This window comes from Pygoscelis adeliae, unplaced genomic scaffold (assembly GCF_000699105.1).
Source record: "Pygoscelis adeliae isolate BGI_AS28 unplaced genomic scaffold, ASM69910v1 Scaffold38, whole genome shotgun sequence".
NCBI classification, from domain to species: domain Eukaryota; kingdom Metazoa; phylum Chordata; class Aves; order Sphenisciformes; family Spheniscidae; genus Pygoscelis; species Pygoscelis adeliae.
The window spans coordinates 8,230,380-8,243,597 of record NW_008825614.1 but is presented as its reverse complement, the minus strand read 5'-3'; the positions used below and the strand labels follow the sequence as shown (position 1 = coordinate 8,243,597).

Genomic DNA, 13,218 nt, shown 5'->3' with positions numbered 1-13,218 from the left:
AAGACCTGTGACGTTACAAATAGCTAGTCTGCGGCTAGCAGATGTATACAGTCCTTACTTACAGCATGTTGATTTAATTTTAGCTAGGAAACTAAATGCAGGCATGGGCTATGTTTATCCTACAAGGCATTTCATTAATCTTGTTTATCTCAACAATACTGAGGACGTTAAATTTTTTTGATGGAAAAAGAAAATAGTTACAGCGAAGTTAAGAAAGCAAAACAAAACTAAATGGACTCAGTTGGTTAAACGCATCCCATTGTGTTTTCTCTCTCATCTAAGTGGTCATCTCCCTTTTAGATTTGGATCTTTCCAGAGCTCTGAACACTTGAACACCCACCATGGATGACTTTGAACGCCGCAGAGAACTCAGGAGGCAAAAGCGTGAGGAAATGCGCCTTGAAGCAGAGAGGTGAGGTATTATGTATGGAAAATGGTGGCGGTGGCTTGCCTTTGATTAGCAGTGGCTTTGAGGATTTCTATCTTAAATTCCAAAGTTTGCTGTAGCTAACCAAAGAGTCCTACCTAACGGTATGTGCCGTAAAATAGCTTTAGTTAATACAGTAGGAGAAGCTGGAAGTCAGGGGTGTCTAGTAATTCCCTTAGGCTGCTGTAAATGTCCTGGCTTCTAGTTATTTTGTTATATGGATAAATGTAAACAGTGAAGGTGGACTATGGCCATGTGAAATTACTGACAGGAAAACTCATGCTCAGATGCCATGTGAGTGAGTGCTGTGCAGAAGGGATTTTGTTTGTCTTTTCAGACATAGAGCTAAAATTATAAGATAGCAATTGAAAGCTGAGATACACTTGCTATATGTAGTATAGCATATCTGTGAATTGTCTGCCATTACTGTGGAATTGCTGTTGTATTTGTACTGCCTGTCACTTTTTATTCATTTACAGCCACTTTATGTGGGCAAAAAGGGCAGCATTTGCTATCAGTTATTACAGATTTACTTTGATGCAGATGAGAACAGAACTTGACGTGGGTATGATGATGTCAATTTATGAAAGAAGCAGCATGAAAATACTGGGAGTGGCATTTCATTAACTAACCCCATTTTACACCTGTACAGTTCCATTTGCTTTAATAGACTTTCCCATGATTTACACTGGAGTAAGCAGGAAGAAAGACAGGCTCTATTTATTTTTGTAATGCCTTCTCTGATATAAAGATCTGATTTAGATTTTTAAAATCACTGATTTAGTTAATAAAAATGGAACTGAAGTTTAAGCACATTTTATTCTCATTTTTGTATTTAATTTTGAATATGGACTTCATTTTCTTTTCTGGTCTTTCCCATGCGCTGACAAAACCATGGTGTTTCAGGTTCTTAATGCCGTAGGAGAAAATACATTTTCAGAGCAGTTTTAAATGGAAGTCAGCAGAATGCAATACCAAATATATTTTGTATGCCTGCTTTGAACTTTTCTAATAAGGCCCTGCTACATAAGCAGGGCTCTCTGATGGAAGTTGATGATACCTGGGGGGGGGGAAATCCCAGGTAGACGAGATGCAATAGCCGCCTTTCTTTCCAAAGGAAGCGTTGCCATGCAGAACTGGGCATGTGAGCTCTCATCAGGCTATAAGCTGAACCCGTGAGCTTTGGAAAGCAGCAGTGTTGTCTGCAGATAAACTAGCTCATGTGGTGGCCAAAGGGAAATGAGGCGGCAGCCTCCCTTTGCAAAATGCAGCTGTCACCTGGTTGGGGACCTCCCCAAAAGGCAGAGGAGCAAATGTGCCATGGCACTAAACTGCCTTCTCGTTCCAGAAGGTTTCCCCCCAGGCCTGGACCAATATGTTTTTGTTGGGCAGCGTGGGAGGGATTGCAGAGCCCGTGCTAGTGTATGGTATAGCACATGGTATTTACATACTTCTAGTGTATTTCTGCTTTAAGAAAAAGAAAATCTTCTTAAGTAAAGGCCGAGACTTTAGGGTTTGTTGCTAGTAGAGGCCCTGGGTGGCCTGTGGAGGATGCTGGGGGGTGTAGTTCAGGAGGTGTTTTCTACTACGGAAAAATGTCACTTGAACTTCCCTGTGAAGGCATCCAAGCTCAACACACAAGGGTGCGCAGAGGCTGTGGGGTGGTCTGAGCATCAGCGATGTGGCGTGGCCGTCTTGCGGAGGCAGTGACAGCCACAGTGGGTTGGGGATAAGGGGCTCTGCCCTCGCTGCCATGGAAGCTGAAATCCAGGACTTCAGGTGTATCTGAAGTCACTGTGCGGCCTGCAATTTTACGCATGGGCCCAACGCCGGTCCCTGGTCACGCACGGGGAAACCGGAGCGCTGGGGAGGCAAAAGCTGCAGCGAGCAGCTCACCGGTGTCCCTCAAAGGAGCCCTCCCTGGGAAGCCCTGCAGTCCGATGGTGATACCTGCCCCTGCCCCTCTATGATGGGGAAGCCAAGCGGTTGGGCCAGAGAGTGACGGCCACTGACACAGGGAAACAGCCTCCTCCCCACCCACCCACGCCTGCTTTTGGGAAGTGTTTTTGCCACGTCTGGGGCGGCTTTGCTGGGATTTTGTGTGGTAAGTTTTGTGGAGGAGGTGAGCTTGGTGGCAACCTGGCCAGAGGAGAAGGACTCGGGACCGTGTCCCTATTTTCTGCCGAATAGCTGCAGAAGCGCTCCGTGCCCTTTTCCACACATTTGAAGGCTTTTAGCAATAAATCGCTGTACGCTAAATCTTGCTGCACTCCCTCCGCTGCTGCCAACTTCAAGCATCCAAGTATCATGAGTCAGACCCCTTAAAAGTCACAAGACTGCTTTAAAAATCTTGAGATCTTAAAAATAATTTAGTCTGGCCTTTTTATTTTTGGTTTGCCTTAACAATAACAGAGCCTGATTCTCAAGTTCAGATGTGACTCTGGGAGCTGGGACCTCCCGAAACCTGCCCCAGCAGGAGCAACACCATGGAGGAGCTGAGCATCCGCCCCCGTTGCATTGCACTGCTCACGTCGAGCCTAAGGGCAGCAGCACTTGGGCAGTTATTAACAAACAAATATGTCATGCTGGATTGGTTTTGGTGAATTCAGGGAATTTTTAGGGATTTGGGGATCATCTTCACCTTTAAAAGTACGACTACAACATGTTTGTGTACACATCTTAAGCCACAGCAATCTGCTTGCCAGACCTCACTCTGTCTGAATGCTTTCAGGTGTTTTATCAAGTGAATCGTGCGGTCCTAAAGAGCGGCACGGAGGCTGAAAATGCTCCATCAGCTCTGAGCACTGGTACCTGCTGCTTGGGCACAGGGCATTTCCCTGCACCCTCTCATCAGTAGGCTGTTGCCTTGCTATGGGGAAACCACTGCTGGCTGTAAACGTTTCCACTGGGAGATGGGCAGACGGATGATTATGTGTAGGCTGTAACATGTTTGCTAGGTCTCCCAGACACTGTTTAGGCTTCTTTGAGTTGAACAGTAAACCTAGAAGTGCAAGCAGCCATATCAAACAGCAGCGTTTGTAACTCAGCCAGCTGCAGTGACGCATTTTGCTATTTCCTGGGATAAAGGCAGATGGAAAGCCTGTCTTCCCAGCCCAACGCCTGTGCCCAAGAGAGAATGAGGGGTGAAGATGCCCTGTAGCAGTATGGACTCATGCACCACATGCCCGAGAGGGAGTGACTTGATGTTATTGCATCTTCCCCAGGGGCCAGAGGCCGTGTGAAGACTGGTCAGGATACATGTGCCATCAGTTTCGCAAGTGTCTGTCATGCTGGAGCCACTGATGTCTAGCCACTTACGTCTAATCTTTGGAGATGCTTAGTACAAGTTCAATCCTTGAGGGCTGATGTTAGGCTTTCTGGTTTTTTTTTTCCCCCCGTTAGAAAGCTGTTGGAAATGATGCTTTATTGTGCTGTGTGGCCCTGGCATTCTGGGTTGATATGCTTAGGACTGATCCTGAGGAGAGGTTGGCTTTGTCTTTTAAAGACAACAGTACAGTTCACTGCTGGCACGTGCTTTGGCTAGTAGTAGTTCATGCTGTGGCAACTCAGATAAAGATTGCCACCGACTCAGAAAGCTAGTGGGTTTTTGACATTTTAAGCTCTTATCATTTCAAGGTATCCCACACGTCCTGGATTCCCCACACAGGCTTGCTGTGCCAACCCAGAAATTTTGTCCAGCCAGAATTTTTTGACTATTTGTATTTGTCTGGGATCTCTGGAGACCTATCAGCATGTTTGGAGTAGCAGTGCAGACCTGCCTAGGGGACATGTGGCCAACAGCAGGCATATGGGGCTTTGTCCAGCTTTCTCCCAGGCTGTCAGATTTATTGCATGTACTCAGGCTGGCAGGAACCCGGCAGCTCTTGTACCTCCTGGGGGAACAAGGCTTTCCAGGCATAGGCTGGGAAACCCAGGACAGAGTATGGCAGCGTTAACTGTGCCCGTCCGTTAGCGTTTTGCATGTTGTTTGTACTGATCAGGTGCGAGGTCAGGGAAAATAGGACCCTACCAGCCACTTGGGTAATGGGATGTTGCTACATCTCTAACTGCTCTGCGGCAAAGCCAAGGCTTTATCCTGCTCCTCAGAGGCAGATGGAGCCCTGCGCCTGGGACAGTGGTTGTATAAAGCCCTGAGGTCCTGGTCCAGAGCTGGCTGAAGTCAGTGGGAAGCTTTCCACTGATTTCAATGGGCTTTGGATTAAGCCCTACCTGAGTTATTCCAGCCAGATGATTTATGAGACAGTCTCAGTGGAAGCCTTGAAGGAGCTGGATGAACGCTTTGCCTTCCCAGCCACAGGGTACATACCGTGCTGGAGTATCAGGCTGTCACAGAAATGGGTTGCACTTAACTGACGGGGAAAAATCCCGTATGTAATTGAAGCACAGGGGATTGACTTCTTTCAACAAGGGAAAAAACAAATGCCACCTGCTGCTTTGTGCCTCTTCCTAGGCAGTAAAAGATGTTCTCTTGAACAAAACCATCAGGTTTTGTCATTTTGATGTTGTAACTGACACTGGAAGAATTTAGCCTGGGGCTGGGTAGAGTGTGTGTGTGTGAGAGTCTGGAGGGGTGGTGCTTTGTGAATATCTTGCTGATGCACTTTTGTCTGTCACAGTTGCATGCAGCTGCAGTGAAAAATTGAGGTGAAATACTTCTTGAAGTGACAGTAGACCTAATTCCTTGACTTCAGCAGAATTGAGAGCAAAAATTGGCCCCTTGAACTCTCTAAAGAATAGCTCTCAGGTTAATCTGCTTAGCACTTAAGCCACAATTTTATGACTGGCTGACTTGCCATTGTCCCAGCAATGTATTTTCACCTCTCCCTGGTGTTGGGGCTCTTTCAAAAATTATACTAGGAAGCTGATCCAATTGGCTTCATTGCCATACCATCATTATTGCAGACTTCAGGAAGGTCTTAGGGTCATTGTCAGACTGGTCTCCATTTAGCTGAAGCTTAACCTTGAATCTGAACCACAGCTTTGCCCTGCATAATGCTCTTCCCTAAGGGACTGCAGGTCATTTCACTGGGAAGGAGGGGTATTGGTCATCCTGTTGTAAAAATACAGCAAAGAGAAGCGGCTATCTAGCATCAAATCACAAGTGACTAAAAAAATTCTCTAAAACCACCATACTACTTCACAGGCTGTGTAGGATCTCCCGATGGGCCACAGCTATCTGTGGGCTTATCTTCTTGCAGACCAATCAGATATTACTAAACCTACCCCAAAAGTGTATGAGGGTAGGGCGTACAGAAAAACACTGCCATTAAGTTTTATGGTTCCTGACAGCATTAATTACTAAAGGAAGTAGGTAAAGATTTTTTTTTTTTTTTTTTTAAAAAAAAGCATCCAACAGTTCAATCACAAACTCTCTCCAGCCTCTCATTTAAACAGTTTTATAAGGCAGTGTGGTTCATGTTCACGGATGTAGGTTGGGGCATGCTCATAGAAATAACCCAGTTTGCAGGTCGGGGATGGCAGCAGCCTGCAGCAGGCTGAAAGCCTCCTGGGGTGGTAATTTGCTCAATGCAACTTCAGTTAAAAGAGGACACATGGTTAATCCCAAAACTTATCTTGGTACAACTGAAAAAGGAGTCAAGTGAATTTCAGTCCAGACCTGTGAAGGTAAGTACAGAACCAGCAAGGCATTTAACATGCCTTCTACTGTTCTGGCGCTCCCATTGAGGCTGGTGTAGCTCAGGTAAACATACAAAGGGCTGAATCACCAAGTTAAGAAGGTAAAACCAGCAGGATCAGAGAGGGTACATCTTTGCAGGACTTAAGAGAAGCGCGTTGCTTATCTCTGGGTGGGTAAGACAGGACACATCTGTTGCCACAGCGTCTTAATGCTTCTGGAGAGCAAGGAAAGGTCACCCTTGTCAGCCACAAAAAGTGGACAATTTCCATTCTCCTGTCCAGGACAGTGAGGTTAAGTGAGTGTTCATGTTAGATCAACATTGAATGATCACAAATAGCTTTTGAAACTGCTTCTCATTCCTGCAATGAAGTTATCTCTGGTATAGAGTGTACATTAGTGACAAATGTTAAACAGTGTTGAGAGTTCAGGAATTGAACGTAGATGGTTCCTTTTTAATTATCGCCTACTTCTTGAAACACTAGGACTTGCCCATGTCTTGTTCCCAAATGACTGGTTACATTTTTATTAAGAGTTTTCAGAGACCATGCTTTGATTCAGGCTTGTGTAATGGAATGAAGAATATGATCTTAATACCAGTTTTGTGTGCATGTTTAAACATAAAAGAAGCTGGCTGCATATGCCTAACCTGTTGTTTCCCAATGTTCATGATTTATTTCAGAACAGTACTTCCAAAAATGTTCAGCCTCTGTCCTCTTGAGGGCTGTGCCCTTGTCTGGTCCAAGCCTCTTTTGCTACTAAGACAAGAGCTACAGTGGTTTTATCTCTCCATGAACTCATATATACTGAAGTTCCAAATACTTTGAGGGTTTCTGCTTGTCCTTCCATAAAATACTCACCTTCTGGTAAAGCTGATACATGACATCTTCTGCCCAGGAGTTAAATAATAAGACAATGAATAAATAAGATTAGAAGTGCGAACAAATTGAGGCAAAGTGCTCCAGCTGTTAACTTGTCTTCACAGCTACCTTGAATTCCAGGACTGACAGGATTGTCGAGGTGAGTTTGGCCCTTCACATTGCATTGATCGCTGTTCCTGCAGTTCTTGGAGCTCATTCTTAACCCAGACAGAAAAGCATGACCCAATGGCTCATTAAAGCACGCCCTACTGCTGTCACTCTCAAGTGAGGGTGGATACTAGGCAAATCTTTGCTATTGTAGCATTTCAGATGCCCTGGAGGAAATAACCAAACATATGCAAAGCTGAGTAGAACCTACCACTTAATTTTACAGCCATTGTGTGTTTTGCAGATTGTATTTTCTTTAAAGTCCGTGTGGAGAAATGTTTTATAAAAGAAGCTTTGTTCTTCCAAATAGCTAGACATACAGAATATAAACTTTACTGAGCTAACCCCGCTGCAATTCCTAAGCAGACAACAAAATCAGCTTCTTAGTATTTCAGATGTTAATCCCACACGTATGTTAAGATCGTTCTGTAATCTGTGTACTACATCTACTATACCAGCCAAGCTTTTAGGAGGATAGCCCAAATCCAGCACCCAGACAGCTGGCAAAATGCATCATCTTTCACCTCTTTCAACAGAGTAGCAGGTTTGCTTTGGAAGCACCAAGGAGTTTGGGAAATTCTTGGATGAAAAGCGCCCCCTCCAAGCCTATAACCAGGTAACCCACCTACTGCCAAAGGGAAGTCTGCCCTTCTGTTTCCTACTGTACTTTTATTAGCTTTAACCAGACCGAAGTCCTTGATGAACTGGATCTTATTTAAATGCCTAATAAATATGGGCATTGAGGCACAGCTTTTGGTGCTTGTTATTGACAATTTTAGCATGCATATTTAAAAGGGCACCATATGAGGAGTAATACAACACGGTATTTTATCATGATTTTCAGAATTAGACTGAAGCATAGGCACTGCACAAAGAAAATCATGAGGCTGAAGGAATGTAGCCAGTATAGTACAAATAAGTGTCAATGGCTGTCCTGTCACATTTATGTTGAAAAATAACATCTCTTTAATATCTTATGTGCAAATTGGCAGTATGCAGTCAATTAAGCTAGGGTAGCCTGCAGCATTCTTGCAGCTCTGTGCATCTGTCGTCGTACCTTCAAACGATGTAAATCATATCTGCCAACAGAATTTTCTCATACAAAAGACTTCAGAAAGTTGAAACGCAAAAAGCTGCATTAACTGAACATTGGCCTAAGGTTTGTGAAGGCACAGAGACTTCAGACTTCCTGTACTAGCCACAGCGGAGCAGTGTGGTGCCTGTGACTAAATGTATCTATGTTCCTTGGAGGCAGACGCGGCACCTCAGTTTCCCCAGCAGCATTTTCTGTCCCTTGGCAAGGACTACATCAGCCCTTCATGTAGGTTACCTTCAGTTAACTCAGTATGGCAGAGACCAAAGACGCTGTCCTAAAACAACCCAGAATAAAGGAGGTTCAGTTCTTGGTCCCTGGGTCTACTTTTGTCAGACTCTTTCTTAGGCAGGGCAATCCCCCATCTTCATTGAACTGGACAGCCAGTGTCAGTTGTCAGAAAAACCTACATGAACCATTGCTAAGTCTTATTAGATTCCTAACCCAGTCTCTCTTCATAAATAAAAACAATTGATCTGTATTTCTTTCTAGACAGTAAGTGTATGATTGAGCTCTCAGCTGCTTAGTCACTTCCCATGTGCCTGATATCCACAACTAGCACAAGAGGTAGGGTTAATTTAGTTCATTGTATAAAGCCTTCTCAGGCCATAGGATTACGCATACCTCATCACACAAATGTATATGCTTACAGACGAGTTGGCTGAAAATTCTACATTAACCCTTCTTCTCTTGATTAAAAAAAAGGCCTTATTATTAATAGTAATGCTCTGAAACAAATTTCATTTAGTTTAAAGAAAAGCAAACGGAATACTGTGGTGTTCCCATACAAAAGGAGCTGATAGTTCAGTATCCCTGTATCTTAAAAAATGTTCAAAAAATATTTTCAGCCAAATACATTATGCATTAACATATTCACCTGCAACAATATATTCTATAGCCTGCATGTGCTTGTTGCAAGTGGCTGATGGCATACATCCTGGTGGTCCAGCCTGCCCACGGAGATGGGCCATATGGGGTCTTGATGCTTTTTCAGGCAGAGGGTTACCAAGTGCTGCTCAGACAGCTGGTTACTTCTCGCAGCCCCTGCCATGCAGGTTGATTGCTAGTGCAGCCCTCCTTGCTGTTGCCTAAGAGGGAAGGTGGGAGCAAAGTGAGCAGGGCTGCCCTGCACTGCCTCCCTGCCACAGCACCCGCACCCTGGCCCCAGAGGCTGAGCTGCTACTTATGGGTAGTGCATCTGGGGCTGGACTTGGGCTGGAGGTCCTGAGCCCAGCTGCTGAGGTGTGAACTGGCCTGCGCACGTGGTGACACAACGCTGTGTCTGGAGGAGGTGTTGAGTATAGAAGCTGCTGCAGAAGGAGAGCATTGGTGGTGGTTAATTTGCCCTTTTGCTCTAAACAGAAGAGAGTAACTAAAAGCAGCCTCTAAAACTGCAAATTTCCAGACTTGAATGATCTCTTAGCTGTTACATTGCAATGCCTTCTTTTTAGTGAATAAGAACATTGTTGAACTTGTGATTTTATTGTGTCACTATTCTTCAGGGCATTCTGGGCTCAGAATGGTAAAAGTTATTAGGCATGATAGAAACTGCAGTTATTACCCTACTGTGAGACTCTTTAAGGAGTGACATGAAAATGACTTCAGTCAGTGGATTTTCTAGGAGCATCTGCTTCTCAGTGTGAGTTTGCATTTTATTAACATCTTTATGGTCTAATATCTGAAATTAAACCAGATAATCAGAAGATTAGATTTCCCCTTAAAAAGCCGAGGCCAATTTGTTTGCAGGGATAATAGATTAAATGAAGTCAAATGTGAAAAAGTTTTACACGCGGATAAGCCTAGTATGTAAACACTATCAAATTGCTGGCAGCCTGGGCAAAGTTATCCTTTCACAGCTCAGTTCAAAGAACTATAGAGGAAAAATGTGATTTGCAAATGAAACACCAAACTGATTTCAACTTGCAGAAGCATCTCATTTGGTCAATTAGCTTCTGCATTTTTGGCTTTGTGCCTTTAAACAAAGCTTTAATTACTGAAGATAAATGTTTATAAGCAGCTTTATTTCTCTCATCATAACTTACTTATTAGCTTGTGCTAAACAAAGAAAATCCTCCTTGCCAGCAGATTGTTCTTGTGTGATCAAGGTCTTTTCATAGAATGAAGGGAGACATCAGGTGGCTGTGCTTCCTGGGCAACTTAATTCATCAGTGCACAGCTCAAGAAATATTCCTGCCCAGAAATAAGGTCAGTGGGCAGCTGCTCCTTAGAAAAGAAGTCTGGTGACAGCCCAGTCCCTGGGGATGCCGGCATGCAGTGTGACCAGAGGGTTGGGTTAACAGAAGTGATACAGCTACAGATTAGAAGGAGCAGTAGTTTTGGTAGCCTTGCAGCTGAGCCCTTCTCTTCCTGGGGAGCAGCGAGGGTGATGGGAAGTGGAAAAGTAAGCAGCATGCTTTTCCTTTCATTTATTGGAAAGTATAAACCAGTGGGTAGTGTATTTGACAGTTAAAGGTTAGCCTCATCTCGGTTGACGTTAAGAAAATGTAAATAGATGTTGTTTTTCTCCCCATTATGTCAAAACCTGTTGGCTGGACTGAATAAACTTGCTTATTAATAGTCTTTGCTGGATAGTCTGTTGAGAAAAGGCCAGCAAGTTTGTCATGCTGACATAGAAAATCAAGGGAAGGCTGTAACTCAACAGCTAGTTGTGACTGTCTTTTTGTTGTTTTTGTTTTTGTTTTAAATATTTATTCAGTTTTTTTTTTTTCTCTGACATTTGCTGAAAACATGCCTCGGTTTCCTTTAAGGTAGCTCGTGACCCATTTTCAATGTGGACATTATTTAAGCCAACGACAAGGACTGCTCTAGCAAGAGGTTATCTTCTGAGCAGACTGTGTTCTTCTTGTGCTGAGGCCATGAGAGAGGTGCTGAAAATTAGTACTCAAAAGCAGGGCTTCTTCAAAGGTTTTGTTAAGTTACTTCTCCATACTAGATACTTCCCTTTTCCACCAGCACGAGACAACATCTTGTCTACTGGTGTTTAAACTGATTTGTGAGCCCTCTTTGTATGATTTAAACCTGTTGTATGTCATGGTAAATTTTTAAGACAATTAAGTGTACACGGTGGAAAGTAACCAAATTACCATGACTCGATTTACTGCTTGTCAGCTGAGCCTCTTGCAAGGGAGGTATCTTATTGTTAAACAGTGTGGGAGGGTAAGCCTCTTTACGTTTGGACTGGGAGGTTTGCATAGATTTAATGCACTTGGTTTCAAACCAGGTTTGAGGTAAACTTCTGCAACTTCCGTGCACACACAAGGTCTTTGTGACTGTGGTGAGGTGCACTGGTGCTGGACTCCCAGATGAGGAATCTCTGTTCATACTCATTTTCCATGCAAATCCTGCCTCTTCTTACAGCTGCTTGTTTCTGCTCTTAACATGGCTCTGTGGAGAGTTGGGTGGCACAGGTGATGATAGACAGGGAAGCTCAGACACCGACCTACCTCCAATCCCTTCGTGTTACCATGTTGTATGAGGTCAGGTACAGATCAGGGGAAGGCTGGTAATAGATGGGTGAATCGGATGTTACGCATATCCACCAACTGCTACTGACCACATGTCAAGAAATGGAGAGCTCACAGACTTGCTGCAAGCCACTGTGGAGTCAGCAAATGGCTACAGCTATTCCTGGTCCTGGCAGCTGGATTCCTGCAATAGCCTGGACTATTATAGCTAGCTGTTTCAAAGGAGTATCCTGCTAAGATGAATAGAGAGAGAGAGACTAGAAAGAAAAATCTGAGCAACATCACTTTTAAAGTGAGAAAAGCATTGCAGGAGTGACTGAGAACATATACGCTTGTTCACAAGACATACAGCTTCTTACCACAAGAGGGGTTCCTATGTGTAATAGCTTAATTCTCAGAAATATGTCTTTTTGGGTTGTGTGTGTGTTTGTTGAGCAAATTTCAGACTTCAGCAAGCAGTGCTTACAGGAGCAAGCTGGTTTCATTTATAAAATTGCCAGCCCTCTAGTGATAAGGAGAAAATCAGATTCTCTGCGTATCAATCCTGGGCGTTTCTGAAAGGCATTGTTATAACACAGAGGTGAGAAAGATACAGGGGTGAAGCTGGCCCCAGAGCAGAACGCCTCCTTAATTTACAGAATAAAACTTTTTCCATCTGTATTTTTGAACAGAGAAAAGGAAGGAGGTGGTATAAATGGCTTTTAGTGAAATGGACCTTTTGGTGGGAAAAAAAGATACCTCATAAATTTGTTTGTGGCCTTCATGTGAATTCAAAAATTTTTCAGCAAAAACTAGCTGTCAGATTTTCACAAAAATGCTTACAGTTAGAAAGTCAAAGACCACAAAAGACTATCTTCACTCCTCCCACTTAGTGCTTATCATCTTGTGAGAGGACCAGAGCACAGTGGAGACTGGAGAGGAAAGCCCTTCTGATTATCCATGTACAGATGATATTTGTCCTTATGCCCCCTCATGGGATAATTATACTGTTACATTCCTATGGCACATCATGCCATCCGTTGAGATGAAGTTCTCAACATCCAGTCTGGTTTTCTACCTTTCCCCCATGCAGAAAACTTTCATGACTGGATTGAAAGGAAAAAAAACCAACACCCCATGTATGTTTCCACAGCAATAACATTACTGTAGTTTCTTTAGAATAGGTTTCTTTTACGAGCCTGCAACTGCTAAGCTGAACAGTCCTCACAGCTTTTTCAAGTTCATCTTTAGCCCATGTGAAATGACAAGCTTTTTCTGGGCGCTGTTGCTCAGAACATTCCTGAGATTCTCCAGCGGCTGTTACTTCAGTGTCTTAATAAGGCAGCGCCATAGCTGGGAAAGACAAGGAGATGGCTTTTCTAAACACTGGCTACACATGGATTCCTTTTATGGTCCAGCTTGCACAGTGGGGTATTCCTCTGAAGGTCAGTGACATGGATAACAAAGTGCTTCCCACTGCAGCTTACTTTTTGAGTGCAGGCATCATGTGTCTGGTGCCACATGTTCAGCTTGCTCTGAGAAGGAGGAGA

The 13,218-nt window shown here is 43.8% G+C and overlaps 1 protein-coding gene across 9 annotated transcripts in view; it reads left to right on the top strand.

The window, feature by feature from the left end:
• The window catches only part of CALD1 (caldesmon 1), a 203,249-nt gene that overhangs the window by 104,041 nt on the left and 85,990 nt on the right, over nucleotides 1-13,218 (top strand). For all 9 annotated transcript variants that reach the window (XM_009332855.1, XM_009332856.1, XM_009332863.1 and 6 more), the window contains one exon: nucleotides 301-412. In XM_009332855.1, the coding sequence (XP_009331130.1) occupies nucleotides 342-412 (71 nt within the window). In that variant the 5' untranslated portion in view covers nucleotides 301-341. The remainder of the gene's footprint in view (nucleotides 1-300; nucleotides 413-13,218) is intronic.